The 24,790-nt window shown below is 40.6% G+C and overlaps 1 protein-coding gene across 1 annotated transcript in view; it reads right to left on the reverse strand.

Annotated features, from left to right (window-relative positions):
• The window catches only part of LOC132401346 (dynein axonemal heavy chain 6-like), a 545,526-nt gene that overhangs the window by 379,154 nt on the left and 141,582 nt on the right, over positions 1-24,790 (reverse strand). The window contains exons 20-27 of the mRNA XM_059983475.1: positions 22,104-22,445; positions 18,734-19,133; positions 16,851-17,038; positions 7,354-7,599; positions 5,914-6,035; positions 5,194-5,365; positions 3,874-3,978; positions 1,935-2,053 (exon numbers count right to left, since the gene is read on the reverse strand). Coding sequence (XP_059839458.1) covers positions 1,935-2,053; positions 3,874-3,978; positions 5,194-5,365; positions 5,914-6,035; positions 7,354-7,599; positions 16,851-17,038; positions 18,734-19,133; positions 22,104-22,445 — 1,694 coding nt within the window. The remainder of the gene's footprint in view (positions 1-1,934; positions 2,054-3,873; positions 3,979-5,193; positions 5,366-5,913; positions 6,036-7,353; positions 7,600-16,850; positions 17,039-18,733; positions 19,134-22,103; positions 22,446-24,790) is intronic.

A 24,790-nucleotide genomic window follows, 5' to 3' on the forward strand; every position in this document is an offset into this window, starting at 1 on the left:
TGTCAGTTGAGCATGTTTGTATTCAAAAGCAGTTATTTTTGTCACTAATAGTGAGAACTAAGACAATTCAGTGACACCTAACACTGTTTTGCTCTCTGTGGTTTCAAGCATTCAGGCATGGAGATGCCAGAAATAGCCGGAGTGAAAATGGAACAACTTCACTACTTCAACAAGCTAGGAACTATGAAAGATATGAAGGAATCAGCAATAATCTTGAATGTTACAATTAAAATGAAGATTTGGATATGCAATCATCAGCAGCATTGTATAAAGACAGTTCATTATCTGTAGATCTTGTTCATTTACAATTAATCAAAAGAACATAGCAGTTTTAGAGTACTGTAGTAGTATCAATAGTGTTCTAATTTGTTTTGTATGCCATTCAAATACATAAATTGTTACTCAGTTAACCAGTAGTTTGTCTTTCTAATATCTTTTTTACTGTTTTTATGAAACTTCGGGTAAATGGGGCACCACTTAATTGGGCCAAAATGTTCTGGTCCCAATATCTCCCAATTAACTGGAATCCACTGTAATTACAAATATGTTCAGGCAGAATTGTAGGTTAGATGATCCTTCAGGTTTTTTCTCCTAGATCTGCTCCATCATGGAAGGTAGCCTCCAGCCAGTTTGATTCTACATGAGAACCTACATAGAAACACCACTACCCACAGGTTCCCTTTCAAGTTCCATATCATCCAGACTTGTAAGTGTATCATTAGTCCTTCTTAATTATTGGGAATCCTTTCCTTGCAACACTGTGGGAGTACCTTATCTCAAGGTAATGACTCACCACTACCTTCTCTATAAGACCATGAGATATGGAAGAAATATTAGACAATTTGGACCATCAAGTCAGCTCCACCATTGAATTATGGCTGATTGTTTTTCAGCTGCATTATCCCACCTTTTCCCCTTACCCTTAGTCCTCTACTAATCAAGAACCTATAAATTTCTGTCTTAAATACACCCAATGAATTGGACTGCACAGTCCTCTATGGCAAAGAATTCCACAAATCCACCACCATCCGGCTGAAGAAATGATTAGTCCTCTGTTTTAAGGGGATGGTCCTTTATTCAGATTTTAGACTCTCCAGCCAATGGAAACAACTTCTCCGCACCTACCCTATCCAGATCTCTCAAGTGTAAATAGGAAATAGATAGGTAAATGAGAATGCCATATACTAAAAATGAATAGTTTAAAAAACATGATGATGAGGAACAAGATGCAAAGTGGGAAATCAAATGTGTGACAACCCTGAAGAACATAATGGGCTGAGATATAAAGGAAGCCTTGACATTCAATTCAAATCCCTGAAAATCAGAGGAATAAAAACTGGAAATGTAAAAGATTAACAATGAATTATACTGTTGTGAAGTAAAGAAAATGTCTTCCTTTTATGGCAACAGATTTCAGAAATTCTGTATAGCTCTGTTCATTATAGGTGATGAACCCCTCAAAGTCCAGTTACTGTTGCAATGCGTGGCATTTGACAGCTAATTTTTAAACAACAAACCCCTATAAACTGCAATAGAATAAGATGTCATGGTGTGCTCACTGGCTGGCATTGCCTTTCCCTACACCAGGCATGAACTAGGCTGGACTAGTGTATTTCCTTTACTCCCTAGTCAATATCAGTATCAGACAGCCAGCACAGTCATCGAGTCATAGAGCATGCAAACAGGTTGTTCATCCAACTCGTCCATGCTGACAGTGCTGCACAGCAGGCTAGTCCCATTTGCCCACATTTGGTCCATAAACCTCAAATGATGGGCTATGTGATCAAGTAATGGGATGAATGTCTACTGCACTTCTGGAATCATCTTTGACAATATAAATGTTGACCAGGTAAACCAAAATACAAAATATGAGATGCAAAAAGGAACAAGCTCAACCAAAGAGTAGTAACTGTATTAATTAGGCTGCACAGTACCTTGGCAGGGGCAGATTTTCATTTTCTGCAGACTTGAGCATTAACACAACAGGAGGCCTGGCAGACTGACTGCTGATTTCCAAAGACTTGATATTTTCAAAGCATTTTGCCAAGTGAGGCTAATGAAGGAGAAAGGAAATCAGTATCAGAATCTGTTCATTTGAAGACTGCTAATTGGGAACTCTTAGAGCACTTTCTAATGACATCATTGGCTCCCAGTGGTCAGTTGGCCCATTGAGATAATGCCAACCCTTGTCAAGCCACCCAGTTAATTCTACACCTTTGTTCTTTTCCCTACGCCTTCAATGTTCTCTCTAAACAATACTGTTTTGAAAGGCAACACGAGTGAATCTGCAGATGCTGGAAACAAATAAAAAACACAAAATGCTGGCAGAACTCAGCAGGCCAGACAGCATCTATGGGAGGAGGTAGTGACGACGTTTCAGGCCAAAACCCTTCATCAGGAGTGAAGTAACATGGGATGGTCGAGGGGGGATAAGAAGTTGGGGGAGGGATGAAGTAGAGAGCTGGGAAGTGATAGGCTGGAGGGAAATGGGCTAGGGGGAAGATGGAGAATCAACTCACAGACCTCTGTTGATACCCCTGCCCCCCCCCCTTACCCCATCCCTATCTATAATTTTAGTCTGGTTCTTTTTCTCTCTTTTTCCCCCCTCACTGCAATCTCCCCCCAGCCCTACCTTTCTCTCTCTTTTATTTCCCATAATTCTCCACCTTCCCCCAGCCTATTTCCCTTCAGCCTATCACTTCCCAGCTCGCTACTTCATCCCTCCCCCCACTTCTTATCCCCCCTTGACCATCCCATGTTACTTCACTCCTGATGAAGGTTTTCAGCCCAAAACGTCGTCACTACCTCCTCCCATAGATGCTGTCTGGCCTGCTGAGTTCTGCCAGCATTTTGTGTTTTTTACTGTTTTGAAAGTTCCTTTGAATCTATTTCCACTGCCTTTTCAGGATAAACATTCTAGGTATCACAAACAAAATATTAAATATGATGTTAAAATATTTTCTTTGTACTTTGGTCTGTTATATTAAGTAATATGTAAGAATATAGTCCTCACATAATTTCCACCAACATAGTTCATTAAGAGAAATCTAACATTTCTGAACTGCTATAAACTACCAGCAAATGTTCTTCAAAACCAGGCAATGTGATGTTCTTTTTTGCACTAGTTATCTCCTATTGAGTAAGATAGGACATAGAACAAGGTCATTTAACCTATTGTGCATTAATGAAAGGATTTTCTATTTTCCTAACAACCATAGATCTGGTGATTTTTCTCTTGCAATATATCTAAGGTACAACTCTACAGAACATAGGGTACACCACAGCTGGTGTGCAGCTCTGGTCACCACATGACAGGAAGAATACGATTGCTCTGAAGAAGGTGCAGAAAAGATTGACCAGGATGTTGATGGGACAGAGTATTTCAATTATGAGAAACCGGATAAGCCAAGGTTGTTTTCTTTAGAATGCAGAAGGGTGAAGAGAGCCCTAATTAAGATATACAAAATTATGAGACACACAGACAGCATAGACAATAGTAAACTTTTCCCCATAGCAATGGTGTCTAAAACTTGAGAGCATAGGTCTAAAATAAGAAACAGAGATTTAGAAGGGATTTATGGGAATAATTTCATGCACAAAGTAGTTGGATTCTGGAATACACAACCTAGGGCAGTGATGGAGGTGCAGGTGGCGGTGGTTGTATGTTCTGCATTCTATGTTCTCTCTAGTTGTTGACCTTTCTGTTATTGGGGACACCTACCTAAATTAAATTGTTGATGATCTTGTACACTTCTATCAACTCTCCTTTTAATCATCTTTAAGGAGCAGAACCCCAAGTTCTCCTTTCTAATCCTGCAGCTGAAACCCTGCATTCTAAAACCAATCTTATGATTCCAGATTGTTACTTCATACCTGTATGGCATCCAGATTTCTGCTCCGAGACAAGATATCCAGCAGATCATTATTGCTGAGAAAGTAGAAACGTGGGAAAGCAATCCGCTTAGCTTCTAAGTAATCCTGCATAGCAACGAGAGCAAATTGCCTCAGTTTGCAAATTAGTTCTCAAGTTCCACTTCATTTACTCAAACATCAACATTCACGACAGTGATCCCAGCACAATCCTGTGGTTGTTGATAGTTCCATGGAAAGAGATCCTTTGCCACATTGTCTGACAGCAATGCCTAATGTGTCCTATTCTCATCTCTTCATTATCCATGGAAATCTTTTCCCTTCCCTTTTGGATGTTACTATTGAATCAACTTCACCAGCCTTTCCATCAGCACATCCAATATTGGAATATCAAATGGTAATAAATAAGTTTTAATTGACCTTCCATTCTTACCATTTTTATAACCAACTCTATTAAATACATTAGGTTATGGCTACCAGAAAAGGGATCAGTCATTTAAAACTGAGATGCATAGAAATTTCTTCTCTCAGAAGGTAGTGAATCTCTGGAATTCTCCATCTCAAGGGTATTGGAGGCTGTCTCATTAAAGGAGATAGATAAATATTTGAAAGAATAGAAATTAGAAGTGGTACCTTTGATCCCTCAGTTAAATTTGAAGCAACTTGGAGGCCTTTTATTCAATACTTTCACAGAATGTAATTTGACCTTTTCCGATTCCTCTATATCATTCATTAATTGGAGTAGAGGGGCGGAGTTGACGACACCAATAATTTTTTTTTGATGTAATAGAATAGCCCAGCTTGCTTGCTTGTTTTTTTTTAGTTTAAGCTTAGTTGTGTTTAGTTTAGTATATTTTGTTTTTGATTTTAAATTTGGGGTTTTTTTCCCATCTTTTTTCAGTATCTTGTTTATATCAAGGTTTTGGGAGGTCTATTATATTGGTGTTACCTATAGTTTTTACTCATGTGTTAGTTGCCGCAATGTAATCTCACTCCCTTTGTACTATTATGACCGTTATGTATCTGTTTTTGAAAAATTCATTAAAAAGATTGAAAAAGAAAGAAATATTTAAAGACTAAAACATTGAAGGCTCTGAGGAACTGGCACAGAGGTGAAACTGAGGCCAGTACATGTCAGTCATTCTAAATAGCAGGCCAGTATTGAAGGGTCTGGTCAGACCCTATTTTTTTTGTACACTTGTGTTCCTGTGGTGTGTCTGGATTCTTGCTCTGCACATAGATTCTGTAATAAGCAACTAGAATGCACAGAACATGGGACAAAAAGCAGGAGATCAAGTTCTTTCTTCCTCCAGAATACTTTACCTCCAGACACTTTAGTAACTTTTCCAGGTTAGCATTGGTGGCCTGCAGGAGCTCCAGGATCCCTGCCGTACTGGTAATCTTCAAGATATTTGAGTTTTTCTGAACTCGCATCACCAACTCATTGCATGTTACTTCAATCTGGGCGAAGAGTTTGGTCTCCGCTGCTAGTTGCCTGTGTTATGAAATAATACAGCAATCAGTCAAACACGTGGCTGAGTGGTCAGCATGGACTAAGCTCCATTTTAAGTCACTTAAACTCATTGACTCCTCAAGCTATGCAAAAAAGTAGACTGTTTGTAAATTGGTAAATTATTGTCACAAGTACCATGGCACCATGAAAAGCTACGTTTTGTATGCATCTACACAGATCATTTTCTCACATCCGTGTAATAAGGTAGTACAAGAAAAAAGCAGTAACAAAATGCCAAATAAAGTGTTACAGTTACAGAGGAAACTCAATGCTGACAGAAAAGTGCAAAATAGATTGGGAGGGCAAGAGTTCATTTTATCCTACTAAGGGATAGATCATAGTCTTGTAAAATGATAAATGTTGTCCTTCAGCCTGCTGGGACATGCTTTCAGATTTTTGTAACCTCTCAATCCTATTTAAATCAAAGGAATCTTAAATACTGTGTGAATCTTAAGAAGCAGATATAATGCCTCACTAACTCCAGAAATAGCTAAGTTTAAGGAATGTGCCCAATGTGGAATGATTCTTACCTCTGGATGTCAGGTGCTTGAAAAATGGACTTGAGGTAGAGCCAGTTTCGTTGACAGGTCATCCACTCTTCTAAAGTAAGTGCCATCTGGTTCAGTTTATGGTTCCAGTCGAGCACCTCATTCTGCATTCAGGGGAAGTATGCATTTAACAAATACCAGCTTTGAGTTACTATATTAACAAACATGCAAAGTGCATAATGCTCCACCAGAAACTTGCTCCATACATCCCATTTCTTACTGTATTTCTGCCCATTGCTCCATGCCCCTCATTTCCCTTATCTCATGGAAGCAAAGATAGGAAGATACCAAAAGCCAGTTAATGAATGCCTCCCAATCCTTCTATTTTGGCTACCAAAAGCATTCATGCAAATCTCAATCCAAAAGCAATTTTCAAGCATGTATACAGATGTTGTTTGTGAATATACTGCACTGTCTATCCCCCCATCCATTGGGTGTAAGTCTGTGGATTACATGCTATACGTATTAGTGTTACATGAAGGGTAACTTTAACCAGAGTCACTGAACAAACATTGAGCAAGCCTTGATCTGCATATTTAATATGTATATGCATATCACAGCTTAATCTGCAAATTGAAAAGAGGTCCCTGTCTGGATGTGTTTAATTGATAGGAACATTGGCAAGATATCCTGTCATTTTAAATTGGGCACAGGATATCTTGCCAATGTTCCTATCAATTAAACACATCCAGACAGGGACCTCTTTTCAATTTGCAGATTAAGCTGTGATATGCACATACATATTAAATATGCAGATCAAGGCTTGCTGCAGCATAAGGTGCCCAAGAAAGACAAGTTGTTTTTTAAAGTTCTTTGCTAGGAGAGCTCCTCCACACACGACTATGACAACTTACACACACCTGCAGCTCACTCTAGTTTTCAGAATATGGTCAGTGCGTTCACTTCTCACTTGGGCTGGCAGAGCCTAGTGTTGGATCATCCACTGGGTACTCATTAAATTTAATTAGCTAAATAGCACTGCAAAGTCATTTCCAACTCTTTTCCCTTGGGACTATGGATGGGAAAGATTTAGAGATGGATAGAAAGGTTTGGAGGGATCTGGACCAAATGTGGACACCAGTTTAGATGAGGACTTGGTAGGGAAGGATGAATTGGGGCAAAGGACTTGTTTCCATGATTTACTACTCTATGACTCTAAAACCACATGAAGCAGTAATACTCTAAATGTCCTTTTGAACTACTGGGAGCAGAGTAGCAAAAATCTTGGCTTCAAAAGTATTATTTCATAACTGAGTATAACTGGTTACTTGGTCACTAGAGTCCTGCTTCCCTCGTGGAATAGACAGCACAGTCTGTGGCTGCAGCAGTGATGTGTGCTTCCTGGGAATGACAAATTTCCATTTAAAACAGATGGTCTCTTGTCTAAAGACATAGGCAATATCTATTCAAACCAGCAAATACCTCAAGTGGTCCCATATAACGAGAGCTCTTAATGGTGGAGATGATGTTTAGACTCTCTTCCAGCTGAGTAACAACCTCTTCAGTGGACCCGATAATCAGTACAGTAGAGGTTTCCAGCTGGTGACTCACCAGCTTGAAGCTGGTTTGTTTCCACTGCGTAATGACTTCTTCCAGCATGCTTCTCAGAGTTCCTTGATTGGTAGCTAAGCTGGACGTATTAACAATCACATCCTTATGCTGGAACACCTGGAAAAATATTTTTTAAAGTGATAAACACAAGAGATTCTGTATATGCTGGAAATCCGGAGCAACACATATAAAATGCTGGAGGAACAATGGAAATAATAAACAGTCAACATTTCAGGCTAAGGTTCTTCATCACAACTAATAAAAGTGCAAAACAGCTCAAAATCTCATTTGCATATTCTCCACTAGTTTGTCCATTGGTTCACATCCAATGATTAGAGTCAGGTATTACTTTTGGATTCAAATAGAATAAAATGTCCACTTTCAAAACATTAATATTGCTTCAAGATGAATGTTAACAATTTTTCACCTCAGGGCTTTTATTTAATTTGGCGTGTCTTCTTTGATGCTCTCCAGTTTTTACAAAACACCATAGAAATCATCTCATCTGAATGCATCATGGCTTGGTATGACAAATGCATAAGGTAACCCCAAGAAACCACAGAGTCGCGGGCAAAGCTGAGCACAATATGGAAACCAATCTTTCCTCCATGGATTCTGCCTATAATTCCCACTGCCTCAGTAAAGCAGCTAACAAAATCAAAACTCCACATACCCTGGAATTTTTCTCTTATTCCTCCCTTCCATCTGGCAGAAGATACAAAAGCCTGAAAATTCATACCACTAGGCTCAAGGATAGCTTCTATATTGCTATTACAAGACTATTGAATGGTCATCTAGTATGATTAGACTGACTATTGACCTCACAGTCTACCAGGTTATGACCTTGCATCTCATTGTCTGCTCTCATTGTACTATTTCTGTAATAGTAACACTTCATTCTGCATGTTCTTATCGTTTTCCCTTTAATTACTTAAGTCCATTGTGTATTGAAATGATCTACATGGACAGTATGCAAAAATTTTTCCCTGTTCTTCAGTATATGCAACAATAATAAACTAATTACCAATTTACCTCACCTGCAAGCTATCTTTACATTAATAGAGTGAAGTGGCTCTACAAGAAGAGACAGTGTCCACAATCCTAGAAAGTTTGCAGAGATGAGAGAGAGAGAGAGAGAGAGAGAGAGAGAGAGAGAGAGAGAGGGAGAGGGAGGGGAGGGGAGGGGGAGGAGGGAGGGGAGGGGAGGGGGAGGAGGGAGGGGAGGGGAGGGGGAGGGGGAGGAGGGAGGGGAGGGGAGGGGGAGGAGGGGGGAGGGGAGGAGGAGGGGGAGGGGGGAGAGGAGGAGGAGAGGGAGGGGGGGAGAGGAGGAGGGGGGGAGGGGAGGAGGAGGGGGAGGGGTGGAGGGGGAGGGGAGGGGGAGGGGAGGGGGAGGGGAGGGGGAGGGGAGGGGGAGGGGAGGGGGAGGGGAGGAGGAGGAGGGGGAGGGGAGGAGGGGGAGGGGAGGAGGGGGGAGGGAGGGAGAGAGGGGGGAGGGAAGAGGGGAGGGGGGAAAGGGGGGGAGGGGGGAAAGGGGGGAGGAGGGGGAGGGGAGGGGGAGAGGAGGGGGAGGGGAGGGGGAGAGGAGGGGAGGGGGAGAGGAGGGGGGAGGGAGGGAGAGAGGGGGGAGGGAGGGAGAGAGGGGGGAGGGAAGAGGGGAGGAGGGGGGGAAGGGGGGGAGAGGAGGGAGAGGGGGGAGGGAAGAGGGAGAGGGGGGAGGGAAGAGGGAGAGAGGGGGAGGGAAGAGAGGGGGAGAGGAGGGAAGGGGAGAAGGGGGGGAGAAGGAGGGGAAGGGGAGAGGAGGGACGGGGAGAAGGGGGAGAGGAGGGAGGGGGGAAGAGAGGGGGGAGGGGAGAGGGGGGAGAGAGAGAGTGTTAGTTTACAACATTAGCAATGCCATCTACAGTATATGAACTGGGAAAGTGAAACCAAGGAATGGCAGCTGGACTTAATTCAGATAAGTTCAAGGAATTATGTTTTGGTCAATTAAAACAGGCAAAACTTACATTGTAAAAGGTCGGGCTCTGGAGAGTGTTGTAGAACAGAGATCTAGAATATATAGTTCTCTGTAAGTGGCAAACCAGGTAGATAGGATGATGAAGAAGGTTGTTAAGTTTTGTTACAGCAAAATATTAAACTTTAAAGAAGAACACAGAGCAAGGAATAATGCATCTACTCTTGGTTTGGTTTTTAGATTTAGTGCCATGACATACGGCTTTTACATGCTTTTACATGTAATACATATAACCCATAATGAATCATGTAAGCAACAAAGAATGCTTAATCAAACAATATTCTCTCTCTCTCTGTATATATATTGTATGATTAAGCATTCTTTATTGCTTATATGATTCATTATGGGTTATATGTACTACATGTGAAAGTATGCGGAAGTGTGTATACACACACACACACACACACACACACATACGGTAGACTATATAATACATCTACATTCACAGCATAGTAAATTTTAAATTGTTCCATCAGGTCTAAAGATTTAATTGCTATCTATGATTTACTACTCTTCTGAGGTATTGTTTTTCCTGACTGGGGGACCACTCTGATTCACCGGTGAGACTTGTGGTTGTGAAACAATCTCAGGCTCTGGAGCCTCCTTCATGCTGGCAGGATTTGACTCTGGGACTGCATGAAGTGGTTCTGACAGCCCTGAACACCTTTCTTCTCCAATAATTGACTCTGTTTTCCTCAGCTCATTGATGAGTTGTCCCCAGACAACATCAGATGCAATCGCCACTGTGTAGGAGAGTGGTTCAGTTCTGTTCTTAATCTTTCCAAGCATCCACACCTCTGTAGTCCCTCACCAGAACTGCTTGTCCAGGAGTTAAACATTGAACCCCCTGGTTTGAGGAGCCCTCAATTTGTCTCAGCTGTTTGTCCTGCATACTCCTTCTGAGATTAGATCTGAGGAGATCTAAGCATGAATGCAGGTGATGACCCAGGAACAGCATAACTGATGATTTGTTGGTTGTGGAGTGTATTGCATTGCAACATACAAGGAAGAAAATTGTTGAGTTCCTGATTCAATGTCAGTGTGGTGTGTTCTAACATTACTCACAACATTCTTTAGATTCTGGACAAATCTTTCCACCAAGCTATTTGTAGCTGGGTGGTATGGTGCAGATGTAATATGTATCATTCCATTTATTTACAAGAATGATTGAAACTATTCTGCAACAAACTGGTTCATTGTTACTGACCAAGTGTTCTGGAACATCAGTGCTTGAGAAGAGGCTTTTCAACATATCAGCAGTGTGCAAGGCTACGGTAGAGGCTATTGTGAACACTTCTAGCACTTCAGTTGCATCCACTACAACCAAGAAACTTATGCCATAAATGGTCAAGCAAAATCCACATGAATCCTCTGCCAAGGCAATGCAGGCCATTCCCAAGGATAGAGAAATGCTGCTCTTGGCATTTTATGGGCATTTTGGCATCCTGAACTGTGCATGACAAGCTACTCATCTGTTGATCTATCCAAAGCCACCAGGCAAAGCTTCAAACCAACACTTTCATTTTAACCACACCTTGGTAACTGGCACATAGCTCCTCCAACACCTTAAACTCTCAGCTTGGATGGTACAACTTTCAATCCCCACATAAGGCAACCCCTTCAAGGTCAAGTTCATCCTGGCACTGGTAAAATGGGATTTCTGCTGCATATTCCAGTCATTTTGGGTTGCCATGTAGACCTGACACAGTGTGGGGTCATTTCTGATTTGCCATTGTGTCCCCGTGTTGATCCCTTCATTCATTCTGCTGCTGTTAGTCAAACATCCTTCAATGGATTGAAAATGTGATGCAAAGGCTGTGGGGCATTCACTTCCATCACTCATAACAAGTGACATGATTGCACCTATACCATAAGGCAAGGGTCACAGGCAAGCTTCACTGGATGATGTGGATCATGTGTGAGTACAGTGGCTGATCTCACCACTTCCTGTAGCTTCTTGAAAGCCACCTCAAACGGCTTTGTCCATTGCCATTTCTTTCGATCTTCCATTCAAGGGGTGGAACACAGTAGCCAGGTTTGGCAGGAACCTGTTATGGTAATTGACAAATCCTAAAAAGGACCAGAACTGTGACACATCCTTTGCCCTTGGGCATCCACTACTGCTTGAATTTTCTCCTTTTGCATCAATGGTGTGGCCATAGTAGATCCTTTGTTCAAAGAATTCACACTTGTTGCATCATGCTCTGAGCCCATAATCTTCTAATCTTTTTAACACTGCTTTGAGATTTTGGAGATGTTCTTTGTTATCCTGACCAATTATCAAGATAACATTGAATGCCAGGGTAGTCTTGCAGCATTTGGTCCATAGCTTTCTCCCAGAGAGCAGGTGCAGACGCTACTCCAAACATAAACCTATTATTGTAATAAAGACCTCTATGAATGTTTATGGTGAGAAACACTTTAGACACTTCTTCCATTTCCATCTGTAGGTAGACCTCAGCTAAGCCCACTTTGCTGAAGTATTTCTCACCAGAAAATTTGCAAAGATGTCCTCTATTCTAGGCAGAGAATACTAATCTACTTTAAGTACTGGGATGATTGTGACTTTAAAATTACTACAATTCCTGACAGACCCATCCTTCATGATTACTGGGAACACTGGCTTTGCCCATGGGCTCCACCCAACCTTGGAAAGAATTGCTTCAGCCTCCATGCAATCGAGCTCACTGGCTACTTAATCCTGGATAGTATAAAGAACCAGACAGGATTTGTAAAACTTGGTTTTGGTATTTTCATTTAACACCCTTGATATCTTTGAGTTTTCTTATGCTATCCTTGAACACTTCATTTGACTCTGTTGTAGAGGATGTGGCATACAAATGGTGGATGGATCTCCAATCAAGTTATAGTTTTACACTGTGGGGCTAAGTACAGTTCCAACACCATTATACAAGTTGGCTGATGCTGCCACTGTTGTGGGCTATGTCAAAGTGGATGATGAATCAGAATACAGAAGGGAGTTTGAAAACTTGGCTGAGTGATGTAATAACAACAACCTCTCACTCAACGTCAGTAAGACCAAGGAGTTGATTGTGGACTTCAGGAGAGGGAAACCAGAGGGCTATGACTCATCAAAGAGTCAGAGGTGTAGAAGCTCAATAACTTTAAATTCCTGGGTATCACTATATCAGAGGGCTTGTCCTGGATCCATCATATAAATATTATTGCAAAGAAAGCACAATTGTACCTATATTTCCTCAGGAGTCTGCAGAGGTTCAGCATGTCATCGAAAATCTTGGCAAACTTCTATAGATGTCTTGTGGAAAGAGCGCTGACTGGCTGCATTATGGTCTGGTCGGGGACACAATGCCTTTGAGTGGAAAATCCTACAAAAGTTAGTGGGTTTGGCCCAGTACCTCACCGATAAAACCCTCCCAGCTACTGAGAACATCTACATGAAATGTTGCCGTAGAAAAGCGGCATTCATCATCAAAGATCCTCACCACATAGGCCATGTTTTTTCTCACTAATGCTATCAAGTAGAAGGTCCAGGTGCCTCAGGACCTGCACCACCAGATTCAAATACAGTTGCTACCCCTCAACCATCATGCTCTTAAACAAAAGGGAAACTGCTACACTCATTTAGAACTCATTTAAGGACTCTGTTATATTGATACATTGATGGATGTTATATTGTGATTTCTTGCTTGTTAGTTATTGCTATTTTTGTATATCTGCATTTGCACAGTTTATTGACAGTTTACAATTCCTGATGTTTACAGTTACTGTTCTATAGATTTGCTAAGAATGCCCACAGAAAAAGAATCTCAGGATTGTACGTGCAGACATGTATATACTCTGATAATTTTACTTTGAAATTTTTTGTCTCAGCCAATCACATCCCCACAATGCTGGGCCCTCTTGTTTTCACCACATACAAGCCCAAAATGGCTTGTTGGTTGTAGTATTTCACTGTTAGAAATTTCATTCCCACAGGTATTATCTTTTCTCCAGTACAAGTTCTGCAGGGTTCAGTTCAGTACCTATTTATTTATTTATTTATTTATTTAGCAGAAGTAAGCCCTTCCAGCTCTTCGAACCACTCCACTCCAACAACCCCCAACAAACCCATTAACCCTAACTTAATCATGGGACAACTTACAATGACCAATTAACCTTCCTGATACATACTTGGATTATGGGAGGGAACCAGAGGACCCAGAACAAACCAACGCATTCCACTGAGAGGACATACAAAAAATGGCACCAGAATTGAATTCCAAACTCCAGAATGCCCTGAAATGTAATAGCATCACGCTAACCGCAGCACTACTGTGGCACCCAAATAGAAGAGGATGATTTTAATACATCAACCTCTGGGTTAAGGGCCTTGCACACCTTCACTGCACTATTCTGCTGTATCTTCCAAAAGCTGTTCAAACTCATTTTGTGGAATGACTGAAACAGCTGAGCCAGAGTCTAATGGGGTGGTGGGGTGGAGATGCGTCTCTACTACAGGAGCTATAAGGTGCTCTTTCCCTCCACTGGGCTGCAGATCACCCTTAAACAAGCTGTACCCGCTTAGTTTCCCAATCAGTGTCACATGAAGCCAATGGGAGCAGGTGGTGTATGAACAGCTGGTACATATCACAAGTCCTGGTTATATGACCACTGATACCAGGCAGACATTCTCTGAAGAGTATTGATAATGGCTGGGGTTACCCATCTTGTAAAGACACTGCCCAGAAGAAGGCAATGGCAAATCACTTACGTAGAAAAATTTTCCATGAAAAATCATGATCACCCACATCATACATTACAGTACATAATAATGCCAAGTGCCTATTTCAACTATTTTGCCATTCACTTCTAGTGGAAGGCATATTGCTTGTCTCTTCTGAATTTTCACATTGTAAATCTCAAGGCTACCAAGTCCTGTATCACTCTCATCATTATCAGATTTTTCATCATGCAGATTAATATTATTTTTGAAACTCAACTCAGCTTTTTATTTTTTTCTCTTTTTTGTGCGTCCATTTATTTTTGTCTGCCCAACATGTTCTTTGTATGTGTCCTACTTTGTTGCATTTTCTGCAAGTTTTGCCTTTAAACCTGCATTGTTCTGGTCTGTGTGAGCCCTTGCTTTAATGGTAACATAGACAGATTTCTGTTTAGATATTGCAATTATGCTCACGCTCACTTCCATTCCTGACTGCAACTCAATCGCATCTCCTACTGCTGTTTCCATTGATACAACTATTTTAACTGCTCTTTTAAATGTTTTTGAATGCTTTCTTATAAGATTCCATGAACTAAATGATCTTTTAGTGCGTCATTATGCCCATCACTGAACTGACAATGCTCGGATAAGTTCTTGAATTCAGCCACATAAGATGAAATGGACTCCTGTTCCTTTTAATTTCACTTACAAAATCTAAAACTTTCTGCAATGAACAATGGTTTCGGTTATAAATGTTCCTGCATTACTTTCATGACATCATCAAATCTCACTTTAGCTGGTTTTGTTGGAACTGTTAAACTTCTGAGCAAACTAAGTGCATTTGCACCTATTACACTCAACAGAACTGCTTCTTACTTTGCATTGGCTATTTCATTTGCTTCAAATGTTGCTCAATTCATTCAGTATACATCAACCAGTTAACTTGTGCAATTGAACGTATCTATCTTTCTGATATAGCTAGCCATTTCTGTGTTTGATTATTATTATTATTATTATCATCATCATCATCATCTGGTACTCACTAATAAACCCTTCAATTTTGCCCATTTTCAGCCTTTTTAAAATTTAACTCAACCATCTCTCTCTTTTTCTAAAGAAGTCACGTGCTGTGCTTTTCTTTAACTCAAACGTCTCGCTACACTTTTTTTAGCTCAAAAGTCTCGCTGCACTTCAACAGTTAGTCATCTCAGATTCATTTAAAACTTATTTATCACCACTGTTACGTTTTGTAAATCCAAAAACACAAAACTAATTGAAATCAAAACACAAATCCAGGAATAACATGTCTACTTTTCATTTTGTTTTTACTTTTTGTGAGGTACAGACCTATATGTAGTGGCATGATGACATTTGCCATTCACATACTTCTACATATAACCCATAAAGAATTATGCAAATGATAAAGAATGCTTAATCAAGCAAGAAATTTACAATATTTTCCTCAAATATTACTGAAATATTAAATATACAACAGAGGTGTTAGGCAGGTTTACCTTCATCAGTCAGAACACTGAGTACAGGAGTTGTGGTATTATTTTGTGGCTACTAGTTGTTATTGAGCTCACACTTTGGAGTACTGTCTGCAACTCTTGTCACCCAGCCACCAAAAATATGTCATTAAGCTGGAAATGGTGCAGAAAAGATTCACAAAGATGTAGCTGGGACTGTAGGGCTTGGGTTATACAGTGAGGCTTGATAGATTTTTTCCTTAGAGCATAGGAGGTTGAGAGGTAACTTCATAGAGATATACAAAATCTGAAGGAAGTAGATAAGATTGAAAGTCACAGTTTTATCCCAGAGTAGGGCAGTCTAAAACTAAAAGGCATAATTTGAGGTGAGAGGCAAAAAACAGAGTGGTAAGTATATGAAACAAGCAGCCAAAAGAAGTTGTGGTGCTGGGTATCATTACAATTGAATTGTAAAGGCTTAGAGGGATACAGGCTACACACAAACAAATTGGACTAGCATAGATCAAAATCTGAACAGCACAGGAGCGGTCAGTTGAAGAGTCTGTTTGCATTCTGTATAACTCAGACTCTGTCTCTATTGAATAGCTGATTCAGATTCTCTGAAATTGAATGTGAGTCTCTAATTCAAGTACAGGAATATAGATTTAGTTTAATTTGGCAACATGGTCAACACAGATATGATGAGCCAATTGGTCAGTTCCCATGCAGTTTGTATTGTTCTAAGCTCCTCAGTTCATTGGCAATTAGGGATACTCAATCTTTAACAGCCATGGCAGCCATACCCACCATCCTTGAAAACTTTAAAATATACTATAATGTACCATGTATAACATACATGGAAACAAACCATCATCTAGGATCAGGTGGGGGGCACAACAGATGTCAGCAATCTTGCACTGGTAAAGAAGAACCTTTAGCCATTATCAATATGGAATGAGAGGGCTCCTAAAATGTCTGCTGTGCAAGTTACTGGAAGGTATTAAAGTCAAGAACTCCATTAGGAAGCACTGAGAAGAGGAATGAGAAGAATGAGTCTCTTTTTAGTCCCATCAGTTGTGTACACCTTCTATAAGGGGGAGGGCAATGAGAACTTTGGCTCAGAATCCAGCAAGCATCCACAAGTTCAGAGATGCTCATCATCGCTGTGCCTACTGTAATCTGTCAACCCTCCTGTGACAAGTCTTACCCTGAGCTTCATGAAATTTTCCAGCGTGAGGTGTTTATCCTTGATTGAACGACCAACTGTATACTCAATGGTGTCCCAATGCTGGGATTCCAGCCAAGGATTCCTCAGGGCCACAATGATTGGCAACATCTCTTTAAAGTCAAACACTGCCTGCTTCAAAAGAGGAACGCTATCATTTGGTGGCAATCCTAAAGGGGAAAGAAAATCTCAACAGTGAAAGGGAATCCAACAATAACAAGATAAGACACTACTGTGCAACAATCTGCTTCTGGCAGTGTTGACAACAGAGCAAAAGTTTGCCAATAACCTAGCAGCATAGGATTGTGATCAGAATACCATTTTATAATTATTTCGAATAATATAAAGATGATAAGCCTTCTACAGTGAAAAATTTGTTTGCCATGAAGGTTGCTTAACCTCATACTTGCTTGGAATTTAATCTGAATAAGTATGAGATAACACACTTTGGGAAGACTAGTAGGATATATAATAAAATAAATGGCAGGGTAATTAGGAACATTGATGTCCATTGCGACCTCAAGGTGCAAGTCTATAGCTTGCTGCAAGTAGCAACACAGAGAGATAGAGTACCAACAGTGTACATTTGACATGTTTGCCTTCATAGGCCAAGGCATTGAGTATAAGAGTTAGGATATCATGTTGCAGCTCACTAAACAATTCTGTACAATTTTGTATAATCCCTGTCACCACACAGGAAGGATGTGGTAGCAATACAGAGTGCAGAAGAGTTTCACCAAGTGGGAGAGCTAGTGGATGAAATGTGTGTGTACGAGGTGGATGAAACCAGGAAGGTGGGGGGGGGGTGCAGAAACAGGTAATGGTGGTCAAGGAGAATGGGTGTGAAAAAGGGTACAAAATAGGGGAAATCAGAAGAGGATTGGAAGAATGGGGAGAGGACAGAAATGAGGGTTACTTGAAATCCTGTAGGCATTTAATGGATAAGATTAGCACAGACATGCCTCACAGTTGGCATGGAAAAATAGATTAAAAGGATCTCTATGTTAAATTTGAATCGTTTAGACACTCTCACTTGAGATCACAAGCACAGTAAGTTTCTGTTACACAGAAACATATAAACTAAACCATTTAGCACTCAAAGAATCACAGAATACTTACAACACAGAGGGCTATTTGGTTCATCACATCCAACCAGCTTCTTCACTGCCTGATTTTACCTTTAAACAATTGATCCATGGCCCTGTAGCTGATGTGTCTTCTCATACCTTATCCAAGAATATTATGAAGATGATTTTGGTTCCTAACCCCATCATCTTTGTAGGCTGTCACATTCAGACCCTAGCATCCTCTAGATGCATTCAGTTTCCTCATCATCTCAACAATCTTTCTACCCATCACTTGAACCCTACACCTTCCAGTTTTTGACCACTCTGCTAAGCAAAATAGGCCTTCCCTACGTATTCTGCTGAGCACCTCATAAAACTACATGCCTCAGTTGAGTTTCCTGCAGGGTCAAATGTTCCAAAATAAATAATTCAGGTAGGCCTATCCAATCTTTCCTTATAGCTAAAGTTATCTAGTCCTAACAACATTCACACCCCTCTCTTCCGTACCCTCTTCAGTTCAATCATTTATTTTCCAAAATATCATAAGCAGAACAAATACAATTTGAAATACCAACTGAACTAGTCTGGCATATTCTCCCTGCTATTATGTTCTGCCTATCCCCAACTCCATTTCTCTGAAATGAATTCCATTTTTCCTATCGGTGTCATTTTTCCCCACATGGATCACACAATTAATTTTTCCCCTCCAACCTTAAGCCTGGCATCAGACATTCAATATGGTCTTTAGGAAAGCAGGATAAAATATCAGAGCTAGCACTACAGCCATGTATCACAGACCTTTTTCCAGCAAATGTATTGTCTGTGTGAATCTGTTGACATCCTTTTGAATGGCATCAACGTTCAGTTCATCAAACCAGTTCTCCATCCAGTTTGCATGCAGATTCTTCCAATCCTTCTCTGATTCCCTCAGCAACTTCATCAGCATCAACTCGTACTCAGTCTCAGACAGCAGTGCTTTCAGCGACTGGCTGCTCACCCTTCCTGGCCATTTCTGCATTGACCCAGAAATGGTAATGACAGAGCAGACAATGCTACCTGAGCTGCAGAAGCGATCCTGATAGTTGCTATAGGTTCGTGCCCTGCTGGCAATTGAGGAGACTTCCAGCATCAGAGCATTGATGGTCTCCAGAGCATTGTGTGGGCTGGTAGCAGCCTGGAGGAGAGCAGGATTTCTCACCTAAAAGACCAAAACATGGTTTATTATTATTATCATTGGTTCATTATTGTCGCATATACCAAGTTACAGAGAAAAGCTTTATCTTGCATGCACCCAGCCAGATCATTCCAGGCAGTAAAAAGGAAAACAGAGTGGAGGATATAGTGTATAGTTACAGAACAAGTGTAGTGCAAGGAGACAAATCATTTTCAAACATTGTTAACCTCCCAGCTTTATTCTGAGGTTCCCACATGCTTTAAGAAGATCACTATAATCCAGATGCTTAAGGAAAGCAAGGTAATATACCTTAATGCATACCACTTTCTGACATCCACCATCATGAAGTGCTTTAAGAGACTGGTCACGGTAGTAAGCATTATAATTTTTAATATATATTTACAGCTCTATGGGGTCGAACGCTCCGATTAATTTTTTTTACATATTGTAATGGTTGGCCTGGAGTTTTGTAGTGGGAGGGTGGAGCGGATACTAACTTTATCTGATTTTATTTTGGGTGTTGTTTCCTTATTGTTATGAATTATATATTTGATATGCTTATTTTGCACTGTATTATTCTTCATTTTGTAGTTGTTTTGTAGAAACGCATAGAAAAATCAATTTAAAAAAACCAGACTGGTCATGGTGCATGTTAACTCCAGCCTCCCAGACAACCTCAACCCATCTGCAATTCAACTACACCAAAATACGGCGAATGGAATCTCCCTGACCCTACACTCACCTCTGAAGCATCTGGACAGTAAAGACATCTACAATAGACTACAGCTCCACCTTCAATAGTATAATTCCAAGCAAGCTCATCTCCAACCTCTTACAACTGTGACTCAACACCTCCCTTTACAACTGAATCCTTGACTTTTTGGTGAACAGACACAATCAGTAGGAATACACATCTGCACCTTACCCATGTTTATTCCCATTACTAGCATCCCAGAAGGCTGCATCTTCAGTCCCACTCTACTCCCTATACACTCAACTGTAGCCAGATTCTATTCTAACTCAAATTCTAACTTCAGAATCAGAATCAGGTTTATTATCACCGGCATGTGTCATGAAATTTGTTAACTTATCAGCAGCAGTTCAATGCAATACATAATATAGGAGAACAATAAATAGATAAATAATTCACAGTATATGTATATTGAATAGATTAAAAATTGTGCAAAAACAGAAATAATATATATTTTAAAAGTGAGTTAGTGTCCATAGATTCAATGTTCTTTTAGGAATCAGATGGGATAGGGGAAGAAGCTGTTCCTGAATCGCTGAGTGTGTACCGTCAGGCTTCTGTACCTTCTACCTGATGGTAACAATGAGAAAAGGGCATGCCCTGGGTGCCAGGGGTCCTTAATAATGGACACTGCCTTTCTGAGACACCACTCCTTGAAAATGTCCCGGGTACTTTGTAAGTGAGTATCAGGGTGGAGCCGACTAAATTTATGACCCTCTGCAGCTTCTTTCAGCCCTGTGCAATAGACTCCCATACCAGACAGTGACATAGCCTGTTAGAATGCTTACAGATGATACCACCATTGTGAGATTGTGAGCAAATCTCAAATAATGATTTCAACATTATCCGATTTCTGAATGGTCTATGAACACATGAAGGGTTTCGGCCCGAAATGTCGTCACTACCTCCTCCCACGGATGCAGTCTGGCCTGCTGAGTTCTGCCAGCGTTTTGTGTTTTTATTAACACTATCTCACTGTTTTGCTCACTTTTTGTACTATTTATTTAGTTTTATACTATATATTCTTAAAGTAACTTATAGTATTTCATACAGTGTGTATTCTGCTGTCCTGCTGCTGCTACAAAACAACAAATTTAATAACATATGTCAGTGATAATAACCTGATTCTGAATGATGAGTTAATACTGGAAAAAGACAGAGAGCTTACTGAGATGGTATCATGACAACATGCTCAATATTAGCAAAACTATAGAGCAGGATAATGACCTCAGGAAAGGGCAGTGTACATACTCCTATTTACATCAACTGATGTCAAGGGTTGAGAGATTCAAGGGTTGGGAGTGAACCTCACCAGAAGTCTGTGCCGGTCCAACCATACAGATGCCGAAGCCAAGAAAACTCACCAAGTGCTTCTACTTCCTCAGGAAGCTAAAGAAATTTGGCATATTCCCTTTGACCCTTGCATTTTCCATAGAAAGCATCTTGTCCAAATGCATCATAGCTTGGCAAGGAAACTGCTTTACCCGTGAAGCTACAGAAAGTTGCGGAAACGGCTCAGCACATCACAGAAAACAGCCTCCCCTCCACTGACTCTGTCTACACTTTTCAATGCCTTGGTAGAACAGTCGACATAATCAGGACTCTACACACCCTGGACATTCTCTCTTCTTCTCCCCCCCACCACCCCTCATTCAGCAGTAAAGGCAAAAGCCTGAGAGTATGTATCACCAAGCTCAAGGGTAGTTCCTACCCTACTGTAATAAGACTATTGAATAGCTTGTACTATGAGATGCAGATAAAGATAGCTAAAAACTGAGCGAATATTCAAATATACAGTGTGTAAAAATGAAAGTAGAGTGCAAATTAGCTGCAAATGTAATGTTATTTAAAATGAATTCTAGTGTAGGAAGCAACAATATTGTAGTCATTCATATATTGAAAAAAATAAGGAAGTGGTGTGAATCTCTGTATCCATTTTGGGGTAAGCACTATTTACCTATTAATTGCATCAAGTGGTCAAGAGGGAGATCAGGGAATTGGAGATCAGTCAAGGGGAAAGATCAAAATAGAAACATGACTTTGTGGGATCTGCACTACTCCAATTTAAGTACTGTACAACATTATACAATTACTTCTGTCTCAGCTGTTTTGAACCTGCTAGTTGGTTTTTGTTTGACTGTATATTCACTTCCCCGAAAATTGTTTCAAATGAAAAGCATAAAGATGAAAGCAGCATTTTCCAAACCATGCCACTGTTCACACTCAGTTCTCTGTGGCATTACCTTATATTTAACTTGCATTAGATCATTGTAAAGGTTACTGATGTCTCTCTCCAGGTTTTCACTGAATTTTTTGATGTTGCTTTCTTTTATGGCCTCAAAGTAGAGGATGTTGGATTTCAGGCTGTGGAAAGTTGGAACCAGGATTTGATAGAGTGCCACTTCTTCAGGAGGGATGGAGACACCATACTCATTGGCAATACCATATAGCTGAGTCACAGTTTGAAACTTTCTCTCCAATTTGGGCAATTCTATCTCCATTCGAGACAGGAACAGCAAGTGTTTCCCAAACATGTCAATAGTTTCTGGTTCCTTACTGAGATTCTTCTGAGCTTCTTCAATCACCTAAAAATGAAACAAAGGACATGTTGAGTTTATCCACTCACCACACCAACAAAGTTCTCTAAGTCTTCAAAGTGAGAGTCCTTAATGATGGACACCACCTTCTTAAGGCACCACCTCTTGAAGATGAAGTCAATGACAGGGAAAGGTGTGCCCCTGATAGAGCTGGGCTGAACCTCTTGCTATCCTGTGCATTAAAGCCTCCATATCAGGTGGTGATGCAACCAATCAGCATGTTCTCCACTATACATCGATCGAAATTTGCAAGTACAGTATCTTTGGTGACATGAAGGGTCTCAGCCCAGAACTTTGACAGTCCATTTCCCTCTATAGATGCTGCCTGATCCATTGTGTTCTTCCAACATCTTATCTGTTGCTGCAGATTCCAGCATCTGCTGTCTCTTGTGGCGCCTCTAATTCCTTTCCCCATGAACTTAAGTCTATGTTCCCTTGTAATGAACTGCTCTGTGAATGAAAGTAGGTCCCTTCTGCTTACCCTGAAAATACTACAGGATTGTCAAATTACAAAAAGCATTCCAGAAATAGGATCTCGTCAATGATCCAACATGGAATGAAATGAAGGACTTTGACTTTGACTGCAGGCTTTTGTTACGTCCGTAGCCCCCTCCCTTGTGAGAATCGCCAGATCACTGTTGGGTTGAGTCAAAAGGGGGCCCAACACATGAGGGGGAGACGTGCAGGATGTCACGTTTCTCCCCCCCCCCCCCATAGCGATGTAAAGCTACAGGACATGGCCATTGTCTCTTAGAGACAGATTTGTGGATTGAGGTGCTCTGCTACGTGAATGCCCTCGGGCAAAGTGGGCTGGTTAAAGGAGAGATTGCATCACCCCCAACCTGATTGACATCTACAACCCTGTGAGTCAGAATAAAAGAGGGGCTGTAGGAACAACCTCTCAGACGCACCAGAAGAAACGTTAAGCGACCACGTAACAGCAGATGGTCATCAGAAACCAAGCCACGTGCGTTCAATTCCGTGGCTGGAATTGGTGGCTGAAACCATGGAAAACGGCTTTTTAGCTAACAACGGGGAAACCCACTCCCCTGACTCAACGGATTGGCATCATAAAAGACTTGGGCAAGTTTAAACGCCTCCCTCTCTTAAACCCAAAACGCTGCAGCCTGAACGAGCTAATGACTTTTATATCTCCATCGGACAATACATTATCCCTTAGACAACGATAGTTACATTTTATTGGTTATGATCATAGCTGCACTTTAGATTTAGTATTGACGACGTATATTATCTGTATGTTTGCATTAATCTTATTTTTGTGCCCCTTTATCAATAAATACTTTAAAAAAAATAGTACCATCAGACTTCAACGGACCTCTCTACCTTTGCTGGTAAGTGATCCAGTTATGGGATTACGTAACACTTTCATCAGGTCCAAGATGTCTCATCTCAAGATTGTTAACTGTGCTAAAAACCTGGATTTTGCCATGGGTGGTGTGAGCCCTTCTTTCCACCTATTTTAGCACCAGATAGGCTACTTGCCTTACTTTATTGCCTTGCAATTTTTCAGCCCGTCCACAGAGACTATATAAAAATAATAATAATAATACATGTAGGACAGCCATTGCTGAGAGGTGCTATCCCACTGGAAACAAGGTACAATTTAGGGTGTAAAAGACATTGGTAAGGCTGCATTTAGAGTTTTGTGTTCAGTTTAGGTTATTCAGCTATAGGAAGGATGTTACTCAACTGGGAAACGTGATAAAAAGATTTACCATAGTGTTGGCAGGACTTGAGGTACTGCATTAAGGGAGAGGTTGAGCAGCTTAGGCCTTTTCTTTTGGCTGTAGAAAACTGAGGGGACCTTATAAAGTTATATAAAATCAAAAGGTTATTATATAATATATTTGATTGAACACTATCAATTTCCTAGGGTTGAGCAATATGCTTAAAGTAAGAGAGGAAATAATTATAATTAATAGAAATGTGAAGGTAACTTTTTTTAAAAATAGGTGGTGGGGACATATACTGCCAGAAGAAGTAATTGAGGCAAGTACAATAACAATTTTTTTAAAAAATCAGTTGGACAGATATATGGACAGGAGATATTTAGAACGATATAGGCTAAATCCAGGCAAATAAGAGCATCTAGGTCATTATTTACCAGCTGGGCTGAGGATCCTGTTTCCATGCTGTATGACACTATATTAGCCAGGCATCCAAGGGAAGGGGTAAATCAGTGCAGGAAAATGCAAACACATAGGCTTGCCAAACACAGAGTCTGCACCAAAAGTGTCTCTTGCAGGAGCTGGAAGGTATTAAACTGGAACTCACTTACAGTGATAACATTAATAAACTACAAGAACGGTGAA

This window comes from Hypanus sabinus, chromosome 10 (assembly GCF_030144855.1).
Source record: "Hypanus sabinus isolate sHypSab1 chromosome 10, sHypSab1.hap1, whole genome shotgun sequence".
NCBI lineage: Eukaryota > Metazoa > Chordata > Chondrichthyes > Myliobatiformes > Dasyatidae > Hypanus > Hypanus sabinus.